This window comes from Canis lupus, chromosome 3 (assembly GCF_003254725.2).
Source record: "Canis lupus dingo isolate Sandy chromosome 3, ASM325472v2, whole genome shotgun sequence".
NCBI classification, from domain to species: Eukaryota; Metazoa; Chordata; class Mammalia; order Carnivora; family Canidae; genus Canis; species Canis lupus.
Genome location: NC_064245.1, coordinates 80,552,272 through 80,578,026, shown reverse-complemented (window position 1 = coordinate 80,578,026; position 25,755 = coordinate 80,552,272). Strand labels below are relative to the sequence as shown.

Genomic DNA, 25,755 nt, shown 5'->3' with positions numbered 1-25,755 from the left:
TCACCATGTACGGATCAACATCTATCATTGGAAAATTCCATTGCTGTTAGTCAGTCAAATTCACGAGATTACCTACTCTAGATACATTTCATGTTTTGAATTTTCTAAATGCAATGGGTTCAATTTGATTGACTAATGAACGTTTTGTGCCACCTGGTATTGGTAATTAACATAAGACGTGATCTGTTAGCATAGGTCAATGCAGTCAGGGGCTAAAACTTACAAAGCTAATTCATAATTTTCAACCATTCTTCCTACAAGCAAGGCCATTTATTTGAGTATTATATTCATATAAGCCATTATAATGAGATTTCCCCCCCAAATCCTCAATACATTATCTAGCTTAGAGGTCATTATTCACAGCAGCATTTGATATATCCTGCCACGGTAGTAAAGAAATGCCAAATGTCTCAAGTTCATGCTGCAAAGGGCATTGGAATGTTCAATTTTACCGTAGATAGTGACAGAAGAGCTTTAGGTGACCACAAATAATAGGATGCATGGTCCTGACCCACCCAGGGTCTTTTTCCCAGAACTCACCCAGATTTTGCAAAATACTGTATTTTCCTCCCAAACTTGGATTTTTGTGACTATATAGAAATTAGTGTAAAGTTGGGATAAAAATCACAAATCGTCTTGTAAAAGACCATGTGTTTGCCAGCTATCGTAACTGACTAGATTTTTATTTACATATAAACTACAAAGCTATGCTGCTTATGTTTTGGCATTTTAAAACTTAAATCGATAAAAATCAACCATTAATCTGTGCGTAAAAAGTGAAAATCATTTCTATTAAGTGGAATTTTAAAAACTAAGGCATTCTCTTCAACAGGCTAATCATAGAGCCTATGAATTAGTACTTAAACACTTAAAACATTACTTTCTTGAGTTTTTTTATTCTCCGCGAAGTTTTTTTTTTTTTATACTGTCCTTTTAGGAATGTTTTATTGTTATCCAATAGATGGTATAAATCAACTTAGTTTACTTCTCATGTCGTCTCTTATCAATACGTTGTAATACTGTATATGGCTTCGCATAACATGATTGCATGATTTAAACAGCACAACTGATTCTCTTTCTTGGCTGGAGACCAATTAAATAACCACTGAGGCAAGCAGTTATTACCTGCTTAAAAGGAAATCTGTGGTTTCCTTATTTAAACTGCTGAGTTTTAATGTCCATCAAAAAGTCTGTTATTGCAATGAATAATTTAGCTTTTTCAGTCTGCTACTCATTTTAATACTACAAGAATGGATTTAAGGCTGCAAAATCTGCCCAAAGTTTCTCAGAGCCCCAAGAATCAGAACCAAACTTGCTATAAGACAATAGCCTTGCAGTTATAGTTTACTGCTTCAAATATGTGTAAGGCACAATAACTTCTAATAATTACTTGGAAAAGGGAGACTACAGTATCAACTTTATCAAAAGTAGTGGAGAAACGATTGATCACAAAGGCCTCAAAAACGTATATGCACGTGCAAGTGGATACAGAGGACCCTTTTTAAAAAAGACTAAAGGTCAATGGATTTGCAGATCTAGGAGTGTCATTTCCTCTGTTTGTCCCTTGGTGGAGTTCTCGAGTCACTTTCTCCCTTCCCGTCAACCTGCTTTATATTTCTTTCCAGAACTGGCTATCATGTTTACTGTATTTAACCTTTTTCTTGTACTATTGTGAATACAGCGCCCATAATAAATGAAAGCCCCCCTGAGATAATATCTCCGGCACTTACTTCTTGATATCCTTACCCATAAACTTTTGTGGTCGTCCCTTCTTGCCTTCCTGTCTTCTTGAGGCTTAAACTACCCTCCCGGACCCTGAATGCTGTTTTTCAGCTCAGTCACCGAAATTTCTCAACTGCAAAGCAGTTTTAAGATGGCAGGGTTAGTAGGTAGATTTAAAACAACAACAGGAAAACTACCGAATACGGTGAGTATAGGGCAGGATATTTGGCAGAGAAAAAAAAAAAAAAAGAATCGTTGGCCAAGCTCTGATCAGATGCCTATTAGAACGGGGGATAGACAACAACAACAACAACAAAAAAAAAAAAAAAGAACGGGGGATAGATAGCATTTCTATTTCGATCAATTTTAATTTTCAGATCTTGGTTGCAGGGGGTCGTTTCCCTTTGCATTTCTTTTAAAAAAAAAAAAGCAACGACAAGGAGAAAATACACACACACACACACACACACACACACACACGCCCAACATTTCAACCTTCTCTTAAATACTTGGCTTGGTGCAAGCGGTGAGGAGCTCGCACCCGGATCCACTCCGGCTTTAGCAAACTGTGATCTCGATTCCCCTCCTGGGCTCTGGCCGCCCGAGCAGCCGCCGCCGCAGCGGGCTCTTTAATTTATTGCAGCCGGTTACACTTTCGATCCCATTTCCTTCGGAACCCTTCCTCCCAGGTGGAGAAGATAAATGCCGCCTCGAGTCTGAAAAGCCGGGCGGGGTTGGCGGGCGGGAGCGAATCCGGATATCACATTCCCGCGGTGAGGTCTGCTACCCGGGGGCGGGGGGGTGGGCGGGGGGACCGAGTCCCCCCCCAGTCGCATTTAATGAAACTGCTGAGCGCTTGTGACACTGAAGCTGTAAAGGCTGCGGAAATGGGGCGGGCGCGGGGGCGACAGCTTCTCGCCTCCATTCATCCCCCGCGCCGGCGGGAGGGAGGCTGCAGCCGAGCGTCAGTCCCCAGGCAGGGGGCGGAAGAGGACCGGGGGCTGCGACCGCGGCCGGGGCGCCCCGCCCCCACCCCCTGCCCCGGGATCGCGCCCCGGGCCGAGCCGCGGGCGGCCGGTCGCCTCCGCGGACGGGTCGCGGGCGGGGGCGGCGGGGGGAGGGGGAGAGCCGGGGCTCCCCGGCCCCCGCGGCCGTGCGCGCTGCTCGCCATGCCGCACACGTCGGACCCATTTCCCACGCTGGCTTGGCTCGGCGGCGGAGTTGGTAGGGATGAGTAGGGAGGGCGGGCTGGAGACCGCCTCCGGCTCGCGAGGGGGAAACCACTCCACTGTGAAGGACGCGCTGCACCCCCCGCGCCACCACCCCCACCCCCACCCCCTGGGAAGAAATCCGCGGCGCTGGGGGGAAAGCCTCCACTCCTGCGCCCTCGCGGGGGTGCGCCCGGGGGGGGGGGGGCGAGCGTTCCCCGAGCCCCGGGGCTTGCTCAAGTTGCGGTCTGGCGAGGGAAGGGGGAGCGGACGACGCTTCTGCCCACGCGGCTGCCAGAAGTTTTGCAGAATCTTAGTCGGGGCGCGCAGGGGAGGGAGCGCACTGCACCATATTGCCGCGCATCGGAATGCACGGGCGCAAGGCCGCGGAGGAGAAACGGCTTCCCTCGTTCGCCTTGCACCGTGGAAAGAAAAAAATAAAAATAAAAAAGAAGAAGAAGAAGGTGGGGGGCGGCCGGGTGTCGCGGGAGGCAAGGATTCTGATAAACCAGAGTTTTCCAAATAGAAGGGGATTTAGCACTACAGCCACTTGGCGGGCAAGAGAACGCTGCGGCGCCCGCCCCCGCCCCCCGGCTCCAGACTGCGGCGGTGCGCACTGAGTCTGCGCGCCGGGCTTTTCTCGCTGATGCTGCAGATCTGGAGCCGGGAGGCTCGGGAGGCTCGGGAGCTCGGGAGGCGGCCGGCCTGGGGGATGTGGGGGTGGCCGCGGGCCTGGCCCGGCCCCGAGGAGAGGCCACTACGCCCCGAGCGCAGCTGCTTTAGCGGACTGGAAAATACTCGCTCGCTGGCACTTTCATCCCCCGCGCCTCCACGATCCCCTACAGGGAGACCTTGGGAAGCTCAGCCGCCTCCCCCCCCCCCCCCCGGCTGCGCCCGCCCAAACAACCGCGCGCTACAGCTGCTCGTAGACTTTATTGGTGTTTGTCTTGTTTAAATCATTTCGCCTCCTCGCACCGGTCTCGTAAAGGCGGAGTACCCACTGGGGACGGATTCCTTTCTCTTTTCTTCTTTTCGTCTTAAATTTTCCTTTAAGGGGAGGCCCTTGGATGCCTATAGATTGGGCGGACGAGCTGAGGACCGGTTGCAAATCGCAGCGGCAGCCGGGTTTCTCCTTAGAGATGCTCAGAGCGTCCCCAAATATCTCCTGCCTGCCTCAGGCCCCTGCACCCCGGCGGGCCCCCTTGGCCACTGAAATAAAAGGATGAGCAAATGGCTACAGTTTAAAAACAAAACACACACACACACACACACACACAACCAGAACTGAGATCTGCTGAGGCTGGCTGCGGTGGCAGCGACTGAAAACCGGGGAAGCCTCGCGTGGGGGGGGGGGGGGAGGGATACCGTGTACGACCGAGTGGCACAAAGTCAAAAGAAGGAGAGACGCGGAGCTAGGGACACTTCGGTACACAAAGTTGCCATTAAAGTTTATTTCCCTTTTATCCAGATAGGTGACGCTACACTTTGCCAGTTACTAAAGGCTGCAGGTTTCTGCTCGGAAAATAACACCGAGGCTTCCAACATGTGTCTGTTCCCCAGGCGCGCGCGCACGCCCGGTCCACCCCCAAGGCAAGCGCGGAGCCAGGAATGCCAAGCATCTCAACAAAGACAGGCACCACCCCACCCCCCAGCCCCAGCCCTCCGGAGTCCGCACTCCCAAAAAAGGATCCCTCTCCTCTCCGGAGTTTGAGGTTCTCTCTTGGCCACTGCAGCCCATCATGGTGTCTCCGCACACCAGCGTGGCTCCCTGGGCGCACGCGGGATCCCCCGAGCCAGCGTTAACCGTGCCCTAACCGAGATGCTAAATCGCGAAACGGAGACCCGGGGTGGAGGGGGGGAGGGATAGGGGGTGGGGAATGTCTTCTGAGAGGGGAGAGGAGAAACAGAAACCTTTCCCGGCACCCGCTTCTGCGCTCCCGGGCGCGCACTCGGCATCCGTCAGGGAGACGAGGACATTTACCAGCCCCGGGGAGGGAAAGCGAGTCCCCCGGGAAGACGGCGGCTGCGCTCGCTGGGGAGACGGGGAAGGGCTTGGGGTGCAAGGGGGACGGACGGGGCCGGCTGGGGTTGCGCCCGCGAGGACCGGCCCCCGGGGGTGATGCTGGGCTTTCCGGAGCGGGGCGGCCGGCCAGTACCCCCTCCCGCCCGCCTCCCCGCAGGCCTGCTCCCTGCCTGCCCCCCACCCCCCCGGGAGCGTGTAGTTTCCGCGGCCAGGCTGCTGCCACCGCCGCCGCCGCCGCTTAAGGGACCAGCTCGAGCCGCGAGCCAGCCAGCGAGCTCCCGGCAGCAACCGCCACTTTGGGCAAACTTGCGGGTTTCCGGCTCGCGGCCAGCGACCGGGAGCTCCCCACTCGCCGCTCGGGGGCTTGCAGCCCGGGCAGCCCGAGGGGCGGCGAGCGCGCCCGCACCAGACTCTCCCAGACGCCAGAGGGGACGAGACAACTGCGGAATTCACCCGCCGTGCCAGGGCACTTCCGAGGCAACAACCGACTGGCACTTTTTCTCCCCTTGGCAAACTGGATTTTTTTTTTTTTTTTTTAAAGCTACTTGGCAGCTGTCTCTGACTCCACCTCCCGCTCAACCCGCCCCCCCCTCCCTCCCCAGTGCCTTTGGGCTTTTCTTCGGAAATCCGGACAGCATTGGGCATCTTTGTTTTAATTGCCGTTGGGGGAGCCCGGCCGGCCCCGGGGGGCTTGTCGCCAGGCCAGCGTCGCCTGAGCCTGAGCACCGAGCCTGCTTCGCTCACCTTTGAACTGCAAAGGGATCAAGTTCAGCTCGAGTTGCCAGCACTGGGACTGGGAGGAAGGAGAGGAGCGTGCAGGAGAGAGGGAGTGGGAGAAGGGGAAAGGGGAAAGGAGAGGAGGGAGGAGAGAGAGGAGGAGGAGGAGGAGGAGGAGGGAGGAGAGAGAGGGAGGGAGGGGAGGGATCGAGAGAGAGCGGGGAGAGAGAGAGAGAGAGAGAGAGGCTGCAATCTCCTCCCTGAATCGCGCACAGCGCTGCAGATCCCAGTGCTCCGAATTGCGGGCCGAATGCAGGTGAGGAAAGGCACGGACTCTGCGGCTGCGAACCCAAACTTGGGCACCGCGCGGTGCGCACGGCTCAGCCTTCGCCCCCGCGGGCGCACGGCTGCTGCGGTTTCAGGCGGCGGCTTCGTGACTAATGACCTTGCGCAGAGTTGTTAAGAAAAAAAGAGAAACCCGAGCTCTTGGGGGTGAGAAGGGACTGACTCTCCGGGCGTCTCTGAAGATGGCTCGGGCTGCTCTTCGGCGCGCGGGGGGGACCCGGACGCGGACCGCCGTGTGACGCGAGTGGTCTCCACTGCACGGTGCCCGAAGCGACCGACCTGCCAGGGATTTTTTTTTTCTTTCTTTTTCTTTCTTTTTTTTTTCTTTTTTTCTTTTTTTCTTTTTTCTTTTTTCTTTTTCTTTTTTTTTTTTTTTCCCCCCACCGTTTCATTCTCGATCCGCTGCCTGGCTCCCCCGCTGCCAGAGCGGAGTCAGAGTTCAGACCGGCTTGTTGCTGGCCCCAGCGCCTCGTGCAGGAAGCAACTCACGTTTGCCTGGGCAGCCGGAGCAGGAGCTGGGTCTGGAGTGAGTGGCTGAAACGTGAATCGGACTCAACTCGAGTAGCAGCAAAGACGAACGGGGTTGGCAGGCGGGGGAGGAGGCTGCAAGCTTGCTCCCCGCCGCTTCCCGGCTCCAGCGCCCGCCTGCCGGAGCGGTTCCGGCCCCATCCGGCCGAGCGGGGGTTCGGGAGCCCGGGATCCTCCGCCCGCCGCGGGGATGACTCTGGAGGGGGGCGGGGGGGGCGCCGAGCCCGCGGCGCGCAGTGTCCCGTGAACTGTGAGTGCTGCGACTGAACGGCGGCCGGCGAGCGGGCGATTAGCACCCATTGCATGAATTATGAAACAATAACTTTCGGAAGAAGCAGAAGGAGGCGGAAGAAAAAAAAGAAGAAGAAGAAGAAGAAGAAGGATCTGTCGCCGGTCCCCCCCCCCCCCGCCCCCCGCGCCCGGCCGACTCCGCACGCTGCTCTCGCCCCCTCCCTCCTCTCCCTTCCTCCTTTCCCGGAGCCAGAAGAGGACCGGGCGGAGGGCCGGCGGCCGGCCCCGGAGGAGGGGGGCGCCGAGGGGGCCGTGCCTAGAAGGAGCAGTAGCAGCAGCAGCAGGAGAAGATGCTGAGGATGCGGACCGCGGGGTGGGCGCGCGGCTGGTGCCTGGGTTGCTGCCTCCTCTTGCCGCTGTCGCTCAGCCTGGCGGCCGCCAAGCAACTCCTCCGGTACCGGCTGGCCGAGGAGGGCCCGGCGGACGTCCGCATCGGCAACGTCGCCTCGGACCTGGGCATCGTGACGGGCTCGGGCGAGGTGACTTTCAGCCTCGAGTCGGGCTCGGAGTACCTGAAGATCGACAACCTCACGGGCGAGCTGAGCACCAGCGAGCGGCGCATCGACCGCGAGAAGCTGCCCCAGTGTCAGATGATCTTCGACGAGAACGAGTGCTTCCTGGACTTCGAGGTGTCGGTGATCGGGCCCTCGCAGAGCTGGGTGGACCTGTTCGAGGGTCGGGTCATCGTGCTCGACATCAACGACAACACGCCCACCTTCCCGTCGCCCGTGCTCACGCTCACGGTGGAGGAGAACCGGCCGGTGGGCACGCTCTACCTGCTGCCCACCGCCACCGACCGTGACTTCGGCCGCAACGGCATCGAGCGCTACGAGCTGCTCCAGGAGCCCGGGGGCGGCGGCGGCGGCGGCGGCGGCGGCGGCGGCGAGGGCCGGCGAGCCGGGCCTGGCGACAGCGCCCCCTACCCCGGGGGCGGCGGGAACGGCGCGAGCGGCGGCGGCCCCGGGGGCTCCAGGAGGCGCCCGGACGCCCCGGAGGGCGGCGGCGGCGGCGGCGGCGGCGGCGGCGGCGGCCCCAACCCCGGCCCCGGCGGCCGCAGCAGCGTGTTCGAGCTGCAGGTGGCCGACACCCCGGATGGCGAGAAGCAGCCGCAGCTGATCGTGAAGGGGGCGCTGGACCGCGAGCAGCGCGACTCCTACGAGCTGACCCTGCGGGTGCGGGACGGCGGCGACCCGCCGCGCTCCTCCCAGGCCATCCTGCGGGTGCTCATCACCGACGTGAACGACAACAGCCCCCGCTTCGAGAAGAGCGTGTACGAGGCCGACCTGGCGGAGAACAGCGCCCCCGGCACCCCCATCCTGCAGCTGCGAGCCGCCGACCTGGACGTGGGGGTCAACGGGCAGATCGAGTACGTGTTCGGGGCGGCCACCGAGTCGGTGCGGCGGCTGCTGCGCCTCGACGAGACGTCCGGCTGGCTCAGCGTCCTGCACCGCATCGACCGCGAGGAGGTGAACCAGCTGCGCTTCACCGTCATGGCCCGCGACCGCGGGCAGCCCCCCAAGACCGACAAGGCCACGGTGGTGCTCAACATCAAGGACGAGAACGACAACGTGCCGTCCATCGAGATCCGCAAGATCGGGCGTATCCCGCTCAAGGACGGGGTGGCCAACGTGGCCGAGGATGTGCTGGTCGACACCCCCATCGCCCTGGTGCAGGTGTCCGACCGCGACCAAGGCGAGAACGGCGTGGTCACCTGCACCGTGGTGGGGGACGTGCCCTTCCAGCTCAAGCCGGCCAGCGACACGGAGGGCGACCAGAACAAGAAAAAGTACTTCCTGCACACCTCGGCCCCCCTGGACTACGAGACCACCCGGGAATTCAACGTGGTCATTGTGGCGGTGGACTCGGGCAGCCCCAGCCTCTCCAGCAACAACTCCCTGGTCGTCAAGGTCGGAGACACCAATGACAACCCGCCCGTCTTCGGCCAGTCGGTGGTGGAGGTCTACTTCCCCGAGAACAACGTCCCCGGAGAGAGGGTGGCCACGGTGCTGGCGACCGACGCCGACAGTGGGAAGAACGCAGAGATTGCCTATTCTCTGGATTCCGCCGTGATGGGGACCTTTGCCATCGACCCCGATTCTGGGGACATCCTGGTCAACACCGTGCTGGACCGCGAGCAGACCGACAGGTACGAGTTTAAAGTTAACGCCAAAGACAAAGGCATCCCAGTGCTGCAGGGCAGCACCACGGTGATCGTGCAGGTGGCCGACAGGAATGACAATGACCCTAAGTTTATGCAGGACGTCTTTACCTTTTATGTGAAGGAAAACTTGCAGCCCAACAGCCCTGTGGGGATGGTCACGGTGATGGATGCTGACAAGGGGCGCAATGCAGAGATGAGCCTCTACATAGAGGAAAACAGTAACATTTTTTCCATCGAAAACGACACGGGGACCATTTACTCCACCATGTCCTTCGACCGGGAGCACCAGACCACATACACGTTCAGGGTCAAGGCTGTGGATGGGGGAGATCCTCCCAGGTCGGCCACGGCCACCGTCTCCCTCTTTGTGATGGACGAGAACGACAACGCTCCCACAGTCACCCTTCCCAGAAACATTTCCTACACTTTACTGCCACCTTCGAGTAATGTCAGGACAGTGGTAGCCACCGTGCTGGCAACGGACAGCGACGATGGCATCAACGCAGACCTCAACTACAGCATTGTGGGAGGGAATCCCTTCAAGCTGTTTGAGATTGATCCCACCAGTGGTGTGGTTTCCTTGGTGGGGAAGCTCACCCAAAAGCATTACGGCTTGCACAGGTTGGTGGTGCAAGTGAATGACAGCGGGCAGCCCTCCCAGTCCACCACGACTCTGGTGCATGTGTTTGTCAATGAAAGTGTTTCCAACGCGACTGTGATTGACTCCCAGATAGCCAGAAGTTTGCACACCCCGCTCACCCAGGATATAGCCGGTGACCCAAGTTATGAAATCAGCAAACAGAGACTCAGTATTGTCATTGGGGTGGTTGCTGGAATTATGACAGTGATTCTGATCATCCTAATTGTAGTGATGGCAAGGTACTGCCGGTCCAAAAATAAAAATGGGTACGAAGCTGGCAAAAAGGACCACGAGGACTTTTTTACACCCCAGCAGCACGACAAATCCAAAAAGCCTAAAAAGGACAAGAAAAACAAAAAATCTAAGCAGCCTCTCTACAGCAGCATTGTCACTGTGGAAGCTTCTAAACCAAATGGACAGAGGTATGATAGTGTGAACGAGAAGCTGTCAGACAGCCCAAGCATGGGGCGATACCGATCCGTGAATGGTGGGCCTGGCAGTCCTGACCTGGCCAGGCATTACAAGTCCAGTTCTCCGTTGCCTACTGTCCAGCTTCACCCCCAGTCACCAACTGCAGGAAAAAAACACCAGGCCGTACAAGATCTACCACCAGCCAACACATTTGTGGGAGCAGGAGACAACATCTCAATTGGATCAGATCACTGCTCTGAATACAGCTGTCAAACCAATAACAAGTACAGCAAACAGGTAAGATGTATTCCAAATATATTTAAATATCCCAGAAAAAGGCTAATAACTCTGAGACAGAGCATCTTCTGTGAAGTTTTGTTTTCTCTCCCTTAAAGCCATCACGTACATATTTAATAGGGGTAATTTAACGTTAATTCATAGATCATCAGTTGGGTACGAGCCATCTACGCGAGGTGCACCTCTGTATTTTGCAGGTTCCCAGACCGGTGTGAGCTACCAGGGTATTCAAAGCCAGGCAGTGTCTTTGCACATCTCTTTGTGCTTGCCAGTACTAATTCATCCTAGTTTTCTGTTTTCAGGATAAATGTGTATATATTGTTTGGATGGTGAGCTTTAACCCGAAATTACTGGTGTTCTGTGGCTGCTTAGTGGGTAATTACATCCAGAGAGAAAACTTCCCAAGTTACTACAGGTGCCTGTGCAAATTGGACACTCTAAAAGTTTTAGCTATGTGATGTGTTACGTAGGATTTTACGGATCATGGAGGCTGGTTCATGCAAATACAGTACCAAGTCTGAGATACTTAAATACTACTTTGACAAAAAAATGTTGGGTTAAAGATGTTTGATGATATGCAAATACCATGCAAAACTACATTTTTAATACTTCGCTCTCTGTAACAATTAGACTTCTGTGAGGATATACAGTTAGCACTCGCATTCTTCGGGTTTGGTATTAAAAGTCTGTAAGCAAAAGTAAAGTGCATGACCCATTTATTATTTAAGTCCAAGCAACAGAAGTGTTTGATGCACTGTGTGCAAGACAATTTTGGTCTGCGTTGTGATATCCTGACGCTATGAAGGTGATATGGAATATTTGATACCGTTGTCTCTCAGTGAAATGTGGAAACGGTTTAAAAAAGCATATGAACTTTGAGATGAACTTCAGAAAACAGAAAATTTATTCTCAGAAGTTTTGCTTGTGTGATATATGTAATGCTCACAGAGTTCACTTTTCACACCCACCAAGGTCTGACCCTGAGCAAGTAAAATCTTTCGGAAACTGCTGTGTCTGATGCTGTAGCAACCCCATTAATAAAATACCACATATATCTTATCAAGAGAACCCATCTCAAAAAAACACTTTTATGACTGTCAAATAATATCCAGTAATAGTTATTCTATTAAGTGTGCTTTGCGTGTGGACATGTGCAATCTGAGAAGAATTAAAGCAGAAGAAAAACGTGTTTTATGGCATCATTAAAGATGTTATTGATGGGCTCATTAAAGATGGTATAGAAAAGAGATATTAAATCCTTACTGCTCTCATACTTTTAAAAATCAATTTCCTAAAGAAATATTTGGTACTTAGAGTACTCTACTGTAGCTATTTGGATAAGGAGAAAGAGACCTAACATGATTTGATACCCAATAATCAAAGCAATCCGAGAAAATACAGGCTCGGACTTCATTAAATGGCTTTCGAAAATATGTGATGCCCTTGAGCCACAGTTACTTATTTCTTTTAACCTGAAATTTACTACCTGGAGGGTTTATATCTGTTGTGTTATTGCTTTACCTGAAGTTAGGAGGAGATTTTTGTTTTGGTTTTGGTACTTTTATTGGTCTGGTAAACAAGGACCCTTCTAGTTACGATAATATTACTTTTCCAAGATGACTTATAAACACAGACAAATAAATTTGGATCTATAGAAATGTCCTTGGAAAATTCTGTAGCGCAAAAGTGTGTGAAGAGATCTTTCTGCAGAATGTTTACTTTTTCACAGTCAGCCTAATGGGATGTTTTGTCCCGTGGCTGAATGACATTTGCATTCTAAATTGTGTAATCTTAAACTTTGGAGCGGACGTATCAAGTGGCAGATTTATAGATATTTTATACAACCACCTCATATGTTCTGTGCTGTCACTTAAGCTTTATTTGGCTCATCAAAGGAGGTTGGCTCTATATTCTGAATATTTAAGACAGCCAATATCAAGACTGTTGTGGCATGCTGTTTAAAAGGCAAAGTGATATGCTTATAAATAAACTAATGTATGGTGTTAGGCTCTTCACAGAGCAAAGAAGTTCATATACCAGAATTGAAAACCTGCAAAGCCATCATTATACATCATGCAGTTTGCCAAAAGTAACTGGACAACTTACGTGTCGTCATTAGGTATTCAAAAGATGTGTAAAGTTTTAACCATAATAAATAGCGGAACCAAAATAAAATAAAGGAGAATGAAACACATTCCCCTTAATGTGATTAGTAATAGTAATTGATACTCTTCATCTCTTCAATATTGCTGTCAGGGGACAAGGGATCCATTTACAAAGTTACATTCTGTTTAGACATCTGACATAATAAACAGGATCTTTTTTTGTCCTGATTTTTGTTTGTACCATTAGTAGATGATTTTCTATTTTTATTTTAAAAATAAAGTGTTATAAAACTACCAGAATGTTTTTTTTTTCTGTGATTAAATTTGTTATAAGATAAAATAAAGAACACGAGGTTTTGTTATAATTCACCCCTTTGATACTGAATTTATCTAGGGAAAACCCTGAGGGATGCCATCTTTTAATTCCTTATGGTAGGGATTAATTAAAAATCAGAGATTTCATCTGACATAAAGACTTCATTTTATTTATAATTTTCTTGAATTGTCTTATCATAGTTCTTTGCTTGTGATATAATGGAAGTGGCGTCTGTTTACAGTGTTCTTATCCTTACGAGAATTAGACATTTCAAAGTGTTGCTCCTAAATCCTGTTAATGGTTATATTGTAATAAATTAAGCAGCTTTGGGGAAATAAGTTTGTAAAAACTGCCCCGCCCCCCTTTTTGGTTTGTTTTCACAGGATCTAGAAATTTTCAAATCAAGCTTCTGTATTTAGTCCTTGGCAGAATGTAGATGTATGTTGCAGAGTTGCTATATATATTTTTTTTTCTGAAATTCACACCTGAGTAAAAGTGATGATATAACCCAGGTTTCCATAGTTCAGACCTTTGCAGTTCAAACAAAAGTCTTTGCTCTCAACTGAGTAATGTGTCCAGTTGAGCAGAATGTGGATCATTGACAGCATTATTGAGATTAAGTGTCCACCTTTCCTTTGCCTGGTCTTAGTGGTTGCTCAAGTTTTGTGACTTGAAAGTACAATAGTGCATTTGACTTGTAAAATAAAGACAGAGGCATTCTATATTTCTATTTATTTTTAAATCTTCAAACTTTCACTATGTGTTAAATATTTTTCAATTTTCTTAAAGAACGATGTAATTCTAAAAGATTGATAAACATATAAAAGTATAGTTACTACTTTATCGTTTTCAGGTCCTGCTGAGTTTATTCATGCCATGCTATTATTTAGGTAATGCACTGGCAAGTAAAAATTTTATTGTATTTAGTAAATGGAAAGTAAAGTACTTTATTTTTGGCAAGAGTAGGGAAGATACAGCTTGAATAAACATTAATTTAAAAATCCATTTGTAGCTCATGCAGAAATACTCAAGAAAAATTCATATTAAGTCCAGTGATAGTTTCCCTTGCTTCTTTGGAACTGTAGAATGTAGCCTGAATAATGTTCTCTTTAATTGATCAAATTGTACCCAATATAGTCATTGTATACTTTGTAAAAAATATGGCAGAAATTATTTTTTAAATTACTTGTAGTCTGGAAACAAATGGATGACTTGCCATCAAATATTAGAGCTTTCAGCACTGAGAACACTAAGTATCAGTTTGTTGGTGTACATACATTACACCATACATACTCTAGTGGAAATGCATCTGCAGAGTGATGCCAGCTACAGCTTCTAGTTTCAATTTGATAAGCATAATTTCTACAATATGATCCTTCTGTGTATAACCAAAAACACTCTCAAGAGGTACAGTCAGTCTGCATATGGTGGAATTTCTGTTACATTCAGCCTGATAATAGACAAGAGGCTAAAACCGATGAAGGGTTATGTCTTGAGTCAGGAGAGATCTACTAAAGCAGCATTACCTGGATCTCTTGATGTCTATGAATAAGGAAGGGGTCATCCGCCTGATTTGATCTACTTTGAATATAGACATTTTTTATGGAAGACCAGGTATAACAGTTTGAAACTTATCCCAAACTTATCCCACATTGGAAGACCAGGTATAACAGTTTGAAACTTATCCCAAACTTATCCCACGTCGATTAATAACTTAGACATGAGACCACAAAGTCAATTTATAGATTTTAAGTCAATCCTCCAAGTCAAGTTGGATAAATATAGCAAAATCATTCTCTCGTGTCATCTATTTCTATTTTTGAGTAATTACATATCTTATATGTGGAAAAGTATACACCTGGTATCTCTTTTTCTCATTCTCCACACACACAAACACATACAGATATATTCTTATAAACCAACGATGGGGCCTTTAGATTTTTATTTCATTGTGATATTCATACATTAACATATGGAACATATTTGAACTTTAAACACATTCAAAACTGAAATAAAATGTCATCAGTCATTCAGTGTTTGTATCTAAAATCACTGGAGTCATCACATTTTAGAATTAAAAGATAGCATTCAAACCAGTTTCCTCATTTTATATGAAGAGAGACTGAGGCCTTTCTCTGCCTGAACCTTTGGGATGTAAATTTGGTCGTCTGCTGGTACCTTGACTGATGCAAGGAAATTTAAGAAGTTGAGGCCTTTATGAAAAAGTAATTTGGTTGAGATCACAAGATTATCGAGGATACAACGTGGATCCAAGTCCTGGAATGCAGAAGCCACTGTTTTTGGTTTTGATCATACTACCTCTAGGAATAAAATTGAATTTATGTAACTTTGTATGTATTTCAATAGAGACAAAAATCTGTTGAGATTTACCTTTGTAAGTATAACTATATATTTGGCTATGAAGACTGAAGTTTTTGTAAGAGATTATAATTCTGCTTTGGGCTCTAGCTTTTATCTGTAAATTGCGGGGGACATTATAATTCAAATTTTACAGATTTTCAAAAGAAATTGATGGTTCTTTTCCCCTATGTAAAATAGTAATTGATGACACACTGAAGTAACTTAACACTTTTTAGAACATGTATGCAACAAGTTAATTGACATGATTTTTAGTTTAGCAGAATCATGATAACAAATGTAAGCTCCTATCTGGGATTAGTATATCCTCAATAAAAACATAATTTGAATGGAAATTAATAGAAGTTTTCTATAAAATGTGTAGGAAAGTTTATATGCATTCTAATTGGGATAATTTTTTTACTTTTTTCATTAATATGGATGATTCTTTTTGGCTTCTATGCTCCTTTGCATTTTGCCAGCTTTGCAGGCGCACTCTACCTTCACAGCATCCTTACCACACAATCGTGAACTAATTTTTCCTCTTAATTTGTTTTCTAGCAAATTTTTAAAAGAAGGTGACATTTTTAATTTTTTCAGTTCGATTGCCTCCTGGTGTATTATATTTTAAATTTAAATAGTGATAAAAATAAAAATGCTAATGATTGAGTTTATTAATTTCAAGAATCAAATTTGAACAATTTTAAAAACAATATAACGTGACGAAACCATTGCTTCACCATAGCCACCAATGCTATTAGATATTTTACCCTCATTTCTTTTCCTGGGAGAGGATGGTGGTGGAGGTTATGTTGGAAATTTGATATAATAATTGTTTAGAGCTTTATATTTAAGCTGTATGTAAGCAATTCCAAGGCTATAGCAAGGTTCCCCATCCATTTATTTACTATGGCTCTATAGAAATAGTAAGATCTGTTCATATAGATCTTGAGTCAGTTTTACTTTTCTCTCTTATTTATTTTAAAAGCCCTTAGAATCTTTTCTAAAGTAAGGACTCTGTTTCGGAACATTACACAGTGCTTTATTTAGCATTAGTGTTGTGGGAGAAATCACATTCCAAGAAGAATTGAGCTGAAACCACTAAAACTAATCTTAATTATCACTTCTGGTGAATTAATGTTTTAAAGGCGGAATAAAGGTTTATTTTCAGGAATTTGGTGATGTTTGTATTGAACTCTGATGCTGTGTACAAACAAAAAAAAAACTGTTAAAGCTTCCGAGTAGGATTCATCTGACAAGTTAACTTATTTTTTTCCCCCTGAGCATATTTATTATTTACAAACACATAATTTGTAAAAAAAATTTCTCTGCACCAGAACTTCTACTACAGCATTCTGATTGGGTATAAGACATTGGGGAGAAATTTTTCATCGCACATTTTTTTTACCTGCATAAATCTTTATTTTCCTTCTTTCAGATGCGTCTACATCCATACATTACTGTGTTTGGCTGAATTCCACTCTAATATGATGCTCCATTATGCACCATACTCTGATGACCTTGCTACTACGAAACCTGCTGGAGCCTGCCCTTGGCCGTGGGGTGTCAGCCAATCACTGCTTGTTTCACTTGTTGTACATTTGATTTTCAAGGTTTTTTTTTTCCCTCCTCATATAAGGAAAAATACTATTGAAATAAATAAACTTATAAAAGAAACAGTATTAATAAAGAAATGTGCTACTAATGGATGTCTAAGTCACCACTAATTCCATTCTCAAAGAAGTGGTTAGCAGAAATTAAAAAAAAAAAAAAATATCCCAAGGCACATTTCAACAACTATTTTGAGATTCTAGCTTTGTGTGGACCCAGGAAAATTAAGTCTATTGAGTGTTTGTCTGTAGTACATTAAATACTGACTTTTGCTAAAACCTTAAATTGAACAACATTATTAAGGACGGTGGAACCACAATCTTTCCAAGCCAGTGAGATAGTGTGTTAGAGGAAAAGACAGTGTCTCTTGCTCATTCTGTGTGTGTATTCCTAAATGTCACTGTGTGTATTCGTGTGTGTTCCTACACATCTATATGCAAGGACTTTGAACAATATTTATAAAAACTATTGTCTATAAAACAAATTTGAGAGATTAATTTTGTATTAAGCACTTATTGCCAATGGACTGGTTTTTCCTTAATCTTGAGATATTGACCAAAGATTCTGTACTATCTATAGAATTTGTTGTTGTTGAATCCCTTAAGAAAATTTGGAATCTTTCAGTTAGATTTACTGAAGTCACTGTAGTCACATTCAGAAGGAATTTGTGGCTTTCTGTTTTTGTGGTACATTTATCTGAAGGCTATTCTATTTGATGTCAGATAACATAAATTCAAGCTACTTCCGAGAACTCAGAATTTAGATATTGTTGTGAGAGAGAGAGAGAGAGAGTGGCTGAATTTTAGTTTTGTAAGTAATATTCTAGGTAAGTCAGGCAATCCTTTGGGTGGTCCCTCCAATTCTCTATGTTTATATATTTATGTCTCTATTTATTGTATGTGTTTTTGCGCCTAAACATAAGTGTTCCGTGTGTAAAGTTTGATAAATTTATAATACACTTACCACATCATCTGCCCTACTAAGTTTTCCACAATTTTTGAAATACTAAGGATACCAGATTCTTGGGATTTCTTTCGGTGAATTATTGTCAATAGAAGAGCCCTTTAATAAAAATAAATACTTGAAGAATACTGGGGCGCCTGGGTGGCTCAGAGGGTTAAGCGTCCAAATCTTCTTTTCAGGTCAGGTCATGATCTCAGGGTCATGAGATAGAGCCTCATGTTGGGCTCCACACTGGGCGTGGACCTTGCTTAAGATTCTCTCCCCGCCCTGTCTTCCCCTACCCTCCACCACACGCACACATGCACACGCTCTCTCTCTCTTTCCATCTCTCTCAAAAATAATAAATAAATACATATTGGAAGAATACTAAAACATAGAGTGATAGGACATGTACTCTAACCCATGCAAATCTCTAATGTATATATTTCAAGATTTTTATTCTATTAGCCGTTTAATTTTGCAAAAATGAAATTTTCAGAAATATTGAAACTGTAGTGAAATTCCTGAATAAAACCTAATTATCCTCAACTTCTCAATTTGTTTTGAGCACAAGTACCAGTGTAAGAAGCTGGCAAAAGAATCCTTACCACTCTTTGCTTCTTGAAGATGTCATGTTTCCTTATCAAAAGTAGTTAACTTCCTTACGTGTGCTTATAGTGTGAATCGTGTAACAAATCATATCAATTCAAAATTATAGAGGGAAAAAGTCCAGAATTTTAAGATAGTCTAAGTGCAACCACATAGAGAGGAGATACATAAATACTTTCGGAAAGAAGAACATTCTAAGGCAGCATTTTGAAAACTTAGGTTGCAACACATTATTGAGGCTTGAATCAATTTAGAGCATCTTCACCACAATAAGAAAAATATGAAATGAAACAGAACCATTCCAAGTACATCACCCGTACCGTAAGGTAAATGTTGTCCTGTGCAATCCCGATTTCAGTTGTGTGTGTGTGTGTTCCTGTTCTTGGTTGCCATGGAAAAAATGTGTTTTGTTGCGGAAGCAATTGAAAAGGGTTCAGAACCACCATTGCAGTTTGTTTGGGGTGGGAAACTATGGCTATTATTGGAAAAGCATAATAAATCAAAACAAAAAAAATAACATTCCCAAACATTTTGATGTACTATTTAGCTGACTCCGAATAATCAACAGCAACTGTTACAGCAGGATTCATCAACAGCAAAAAGCTATTATCATTTCTCTCTGTGTGTTTTATTCTTTGAACATGTCACCATGTTCCTATTTTGCACAGACTTCCCTTCTTTCTCCACCTTCTTGCTCCCAATTGGCATCCACCTCAGGTCTCTTGATAAGTCTCCTTTGTAATTCCTGGAATTCACCGCGTAGGGATGTGCCTGTGGATAGATGGAGTGAGACTCAGAACAAACTATCTATTACCCTATAAATTCAGCGTTTGGACATTTTGTTTTAAATGATAAGATAATAATTTATTTTCCATCACAGAATCGAAAGAAAAAATATGAGAATGTTAGAGGTTGGCTTAATAACTTTCAACACATCTACTATCAGCACTGGTACTGAATATTCCAAAAGTAATAAGATACAGTCTTTGTCCTCATGGAATTAATATATTATATAAAAGATTAGGGAGCAGAAAATGATAGATTATATTCGCATCATGCTTCTTAAGTTTCAAAACGTTGATTGCATGTTTGCTCATTTGCTCCTCAGCAATCTGTGAGGAAAAGCACCATTGTTATTTCTGAGGTGAGGAAACTGAAATAAGGAACCAACTTATTTATGACTGATGGAATTAGCTTCGGAACTTTATAAAGTCTTTGAATAAATATCAGGTCAGATTTCAAGTGTACTGCAAGCACTTGGGGGAAGTTGTGAAATCGGTGCTTTTGAATACAGTCTTGTTTTCTGATTTATCTGGGTAAAATCACCTCAGAAGAACTCCTTAGGATATGCCTCAGGTTTTCAAACTTTTTTGCAGTCATAAACTGCAATTTAATACTACCAAAACCAAACCAAAGCAAACAAAAAGCTGTGGGTGTAACGTGCAGATCTAATTAATTAACTGGATTTGTACATAACCCCATATGTGATTTAAAAACAAACAAATCCCTTAAGAATTGAGTAAGTCACTTTAACCCTAACTATATTTTTGAGGCTGGAAATATATAGCCTCTGGAAAAACTCAAGACCCTTACGAAGTAATTCCGCAGTTTGAAATATGTCTCTGGGAATGATTTTCAATCTATAACTTTGCAAAACACGTTTCTTGGATGTCTGTGAGGTTTTTTTCCATTCCTTTTATAGAGATTGTGTTCATTTGCTCTATCTTTAATACACAGTGCAAGGCTTTGGGGTGTAATTAAAACGATGGCTGGAACAAGTCTCTTTATAGATAGGCCAGTGCAAAAAATAGGCAAAGTAGGCAAGATACATACATGAAACCCACGGGGCCTGCCTCCCAGTCTGTCTTGTCCATCAATGGTATTCTCAGTGCTTAGTAGAGATACTCCTAGGAGCCCATGGGAGATACTCATAAATATTTGTTGAATGACAAACAAGAGGCCTGAGCTTTGGTGCTAAATATCCTGAAGATCCCTTCATATTGAAACACAGGACTATGGTACTTCCACTGTTATATCAGACTCTGGGCGTCCTAATTGTTATTTTCTTTCCCTGCTGGGTGGATGTCTCCACCGTAAAGGCTACCTGTGGTGCTGGCTAGAGTCCCTGCCCTCTCTGTGTGGGTATGACTCTCATTTCAGTAGCAAATGAGCAGTGCTCATTTCCTCTCCTTACTCCTTGGTGGTGTTGTTAACACCAAACCCTCAAAAAAAAAAAGATAAAATTAAACTACTAAGCAAATATGCCAGGCAAGTAAGGGAGGTACTGGCCAATCAGTAGGGTTCTGATATATTTTGAAGGGGTATGAAGACACATGCAAACATACTGGTTTTCAGTATTTTGTCTTGAGATCCTTATTCTAATCTTCTACAGATTGTTATCTGTTTTTAAGATTGTATTTATTAATTTGAGAGACAGAGAGAGCGAGAGAGAGAGCACAAACCAGGGGGAGAGGCAGAGGGAGAGGGAGACACAGGCTCCCCGCTGAGCAGGGAACCCACCATGGGACTATCCCAGGACTCGGGGATCATGACCTGAGCCACCCAGGTGCCTCCAGATTGTTATCCTTCTTCTTGTCTCTTTCCTTATGGGAAAAAAAAAAAATAGGTACATTTATGCCCAAGCACAGGTGCAAGTATCTGTCAGTTTATATGTTCTTGCAGATATTGTCCATTCACTGAACCAACCCCTGCTCACCAATAAAGGGTGAGCATTTTCACATTTCCATTTTTATTCTGAAAGCCCATGGTGAGCATCACTTTTAAAGGTGAGAGCCTAGAATATCAGAGAAACATGCACTTGGTTTACTAGGGAAAGAGATCTAGAAGAGAGAATATGCTTGCTCTTGGGAGTGGCAGGCACTGAGGTGGGAGCTGAGGAATGTCTTACAACTCCTTGTTGAATCACTATGTTGTACACATGAGGCTACTATAACATTGTGTGTCAACTCTTCTCAAACAAGCAAACAAAAGAGAAGGGGGAGGGGAGGAGGACAAAAAGAAGAAAGAAAAAAACCCACAACACCTTAGGAGCCCATATTTGAAGGACCACTCTTTTAAATTGCAAATGCAAATTGCAATCTTCTGAAGGAGTTGGGTTTAGTCTTTGTCACACCCTGGTGTAAATTGCTTAAGCAGGTAACTAGGTCAGCAGCTCACAAAGATCACCAGTCCTAAAGAAATGCAGATTCTGCGCTGAGGGCCTTGGAGAAGGATGAGTAGCCTTCAGTAGTTTCAAAGCCCAGAGCTCTGTTAAGGCACCAAGTGTCTCCAACCCTAGCTAGGCTTCCAGGAAATAATGAGATTATATCAGAAAAAGGAATTTCAAGTTTGACAAAGCAAATGTTTGAGGCCTTGAATTCTGGCCCAAGGCCTTGGTAACTGTAAGAGTGGTACATGGCTCTATATGATTGCAAGATTAGTGTCAAAAAGCAATAAACATCTACTTCTTTCCATTTAGACCAGGTGTTTTGGTTTGGTTTGGATTTTGGTTTTAGTCCGGAATATCATCATGTCCAACTCCTCTGTTTCCATTCATTTGCTGCTCCCCTACTTTTGAGAGAAAGATAAGAACACAGAAGGGGGAAAAAAGGAAAAGAAAACCCATAACCACTGCATAGCAACATACTCTCCTCCTCCCTAGTATTATTAGACTACTGTAATAATAATAATAATAAAAAGTGGCCACATTATTGACGTGTAGTTGATTCTTATTCTAATTTCATTCAATTCGGGTAGCCCGAGTGGCTCAGAGGTTTAGCGCCGCCTTCAGCCCAGGGCCTGATCCTGGAGCCCCGGGATCGAGTCCTGTGTCGGGCTCCCTGAGTGGAGCCTGCTTCTCCCTCTGCCTGTGTCTCTGCCTCTCTCTCTCTCTCTCTCTCTCTCTCTCTCAGGAATAAATAAATAAAATCTTTAAAAAATAATAATAATTTCATTCAGTTCTTAGAAATTGAAATCCTAGTAGGTCTGTACTATAGCCCAGAAACCTGAATTTTTAACACTTACCCATCCTCAATTCTGATTACAGATGGTAGGTCAAGCTACAACAATTTTGGGTTAGGGCCCCCGAAATTCCTAACTTCTGTTTCATAGTACACTTCTCGAAGGCCTCTGGCAAAATAGAAAATGAACTGGATAAGGCAATCTGAACATCTGCCTTCTCGCCCTGGTTCTGTCCCTGATTGGCCAGTGTGACCTTGTGTAAGGCCTTTGGAGTCCGGGGAAACCTGTTGAAACTGTCCTCTTGTCATTTTACATAACATAACAACCCTGCACTGATTACATGACAGGGTTTGGGCGGGGGGGGGGGGGGGGGGGGGGGGGGGGGGGAGGTCACAGAAAATAACATTTGGGGCTTTGTAAAGCATTACCACAATTTAAGATAATATTTCTAGTCATCCATGAATTTCTCTACACCTTCTGAAGATGCATTTACACTTTTGGAGTATTTTTAGTACCATTATATTGAAAAGTTTCTTCATTTTGTTTTTTTTTGGTGGGGGGGCGGGGGTGCTGTTTGTTTTAATTTGTCCTACTGCTTGTTTGAGGCATCTCATATTCTCTTGCTCTGATTCATTTCTTCCAAGTTATACTGATCCCCGATCAAGGTGCAACATATGGCAATAGGCCCTGTAGATAATCAGAAAGGCTTTCGGTGCCTGCTGAGGTCTTGATGGTGAAGGGGGAACAGAAATAGCTCATGGCTGTAAAGCAAGTGGTTTAGGAATGGCTTGTAACAGTTTGATATTATCTGACATTATCCATTTTGACACTTAAAAAAGATTCCATCATTTTTTCAGTTATTTCTTCTTCCGTGCGATCTTTCCTGGGAATTTTTAGTTCACACATCACACCCAGTCTCTAAGAGCCACGAGTTACTGAGCTTTTATTCTCTGGCAATCACTCTGCTAAGGAGTATACTACATTATATTATTTACCCCTTTCTAATAACTGAGAGGCGGGTCCTATTGTTGTCTCCATGCGACATATGTAACTGGGGAAAAGCAAAACAGAACTTCTAGATCCCATCCACTCTACATACAACAGGGTTCGCTAACTACTTAAAGTCATTTCCCCTCCAACATACTGCTCTCTCCAAATCTGAGAATTTTTATTAGGATAATCTCCCTGAGAGATTTTAATGTACATATTTAGGCTGTGGTTTGCATTGTAGTCTAGCCCACAATACCTCCTATGCATTCTTAGCAGGTTGAAAAGAGAGTCCGTTTCAGCTTGCTAGCACTGCCATTCAAAATACTGTAGACTGGATGGCTTAAATGGCAGAAGTTGATTTTCTCACAATTCTGAACACCAGAAGTCTCAGATCAACGTACTGGCAAGTTCCACTTCTGATGAGGACTCTCTTCCCGGTTGTAGGCCGCTATGTGCTCACTGTGTCCTCAAACGACCTTCTTTCCTTCCTTCCTCTTTCTAAGGACACCAGTTCTATCAGATGAGAGCCTCACCTTCCAACTTCATGCGACCATAATCACCTCCAGAAAGGTCATAACTCCAAATCAGTCACATTGGGGCTTAAAGCCTCAGCATATGAATTTTGGGAGGACACAATTGAAGTTCATTTTTTAGCTTATAACCTTTAACTTTGTATGCATATCTTTGAATGCTTTCTGCAATTTTCAGCTTTCACAGGGATTTGAGCTATTAAGTAACATCTTCCTTATTTTAATTTTGCCAATCGATAAGTGCATCTAGGTGTATTAATTGAGGTAAGATAATATTTATATTGAAAAGTCCAAGATTTTTTCCACAAATATAGGAGGTCTTTTTTAATGATGATCGTAATATGTAGTCTTAAATTTCTAGTGTATTTTCAGCATTAAGATCCAAGTGAAAAGCAGTAGGAGTTAAGTGGAGAAGGAGTCAGTTGAAACTATAATAATGTAGGTTTAATAATCTTTCTTTTCTAAGAACAGTCTCAGTGGATTTTCATGCACAGTGGCATAATTGGTCTGACAAAGACCCAGTGGGTCTGATTTCTCATGGCCTGTGGAAACTGCCAAACAGGTACTGAGGCTGGCACCACACTCTGAGTGACTCTTCACCAACTATTGATATGTAGGCATCCAATACATTGCATCATTACACAATCCATGGACACATTGAGGATTTTTTTTTTTGATTGTGCTTTTTTATTTACCTAATAAAATTAAAAATTCATGTGATAAAATCTGTAATGAGCAGGCTAGGAACTGTATATATGTCCAGTGAGATGTAGGAAGTAGGTGATTTTGTTAGTGTAATACAGGGTAAACTCATCAAAAGTTGGGAAAAGGAACTCCTTCTTTTCTGCCCTTTGGTCGGAATTTCTAGGCAGTGGACCATAACAGCTGAATAGACTTTTTCTAAGAATTACCCTTCTAAGCTTCTAGAGCTAATTTTACATTTGACCTCCTATATTAAAAATGTCAGATTAATCAGTCCTTTTTTTCAGGAAAATGACAATAATTATGGCATGAACTTAAAGGTTTTTTTATTATTGCATCTGAATCTACTTTTGATTGAATTTAACTGTTGAACACAAGGTTCAATTTTAGATAGAGATGGCATTTCTATACGGCATTAGGAATGAAAGATGGTAATACCTATTTTTTCCACACCAGTGCACACACTATTAGGTCAGCGACATTTAATTTATTTTATTACAAAAACTTCTTGCCTTTTTCTCTAATGTTTTACCTTTAATAAGAAATTAGCATCTCTGTGCATGTACACATGCGTATCCTATGTATATACATTTATACATGTGCGTACACAGAGGTAATGCGGTTACCATTTCAGAGCAAACACTGAATGAGTGATTACTGTATGCCAATCATGTAATTATGTGCAAAGCCTTGTTCTGAACACTGGGAGAAAGCAACAGTAATGAAAACAGGCAAAAATCATCCCCCATTGTGATTCAATTTCAGTGGGATACTACATAAATAATAATAGCTAAACTTACATTGCATGCCATATCCTATGCACGGGTCAGCATATTTTACATATATTAACCTGTTAAATAGGTGATAGAGCTAATTATTGTTATTTTGTAGATGTGCAAAGGGACATACAGCAGGGTTGAGTGATCAACAGTTTGTACAGTGGCCGAGCAGAGGGTCAAATACAGACAGTGTGGCCACAGGGGCCATACCCTCAACCACTGCGTATATGTGAACACGTCTAATTTATTTATTTATTTATTTTTTAAAGATTTTATTTATTTATTCATGAGCCACACAGTGAGAGGGGAGGGGTGCAGAGACACAAGCAGAGGGAGAAACAGGCTCCGTGCAGGGAGCCCGACGTGGGACTCAAACCCAGGACTGCAGGATCAGGCCCTGGGCTGAAGGCGGTGCTAAACCGCTGAACCACCCGGGCTACCCCGAACACGTCTAATTTAGAGTCAACTAGTTCTCAGAGAAGGAAATTGGATTCACCTAATTCTCATAAA

The 25,755-nt window shown here is 45.0% G+C and overlaps 1 protein-coding gene across 17 annotated transcripts in view; it reads left to right on the top strand.

The window, feature by feature from the left end:
* The first annotated feature begins 5,336 nt into the window (after positions 1-5,336).
* Positions 5,337-25,755, top strand: part of PCDH7 (protocadherin 7) — a 417,486-nt gene continuing 397,067 nt past the window's right edge. For 16 of the 17 annotated variants that reach the window (XM_035714784.2, XM_035714774.2, XM_049108716.1 and 13 more), the window contains exon 1: positions 5,337-10,343. In XM_035714784.2, the coding sequence (XP_035570677.2) occupies positions 7,125-10,343 (3,219 nt within the window). In that variant the 5' untranslated portion in view covers positions 5,337-7,124. Of the gene's footprint in view, positions 10,344-16,560; positions 16,828-25,755 lie in introns of those variants that run through there. The other variant, XM_035714783.2, reaches the window with a different exon arrangement.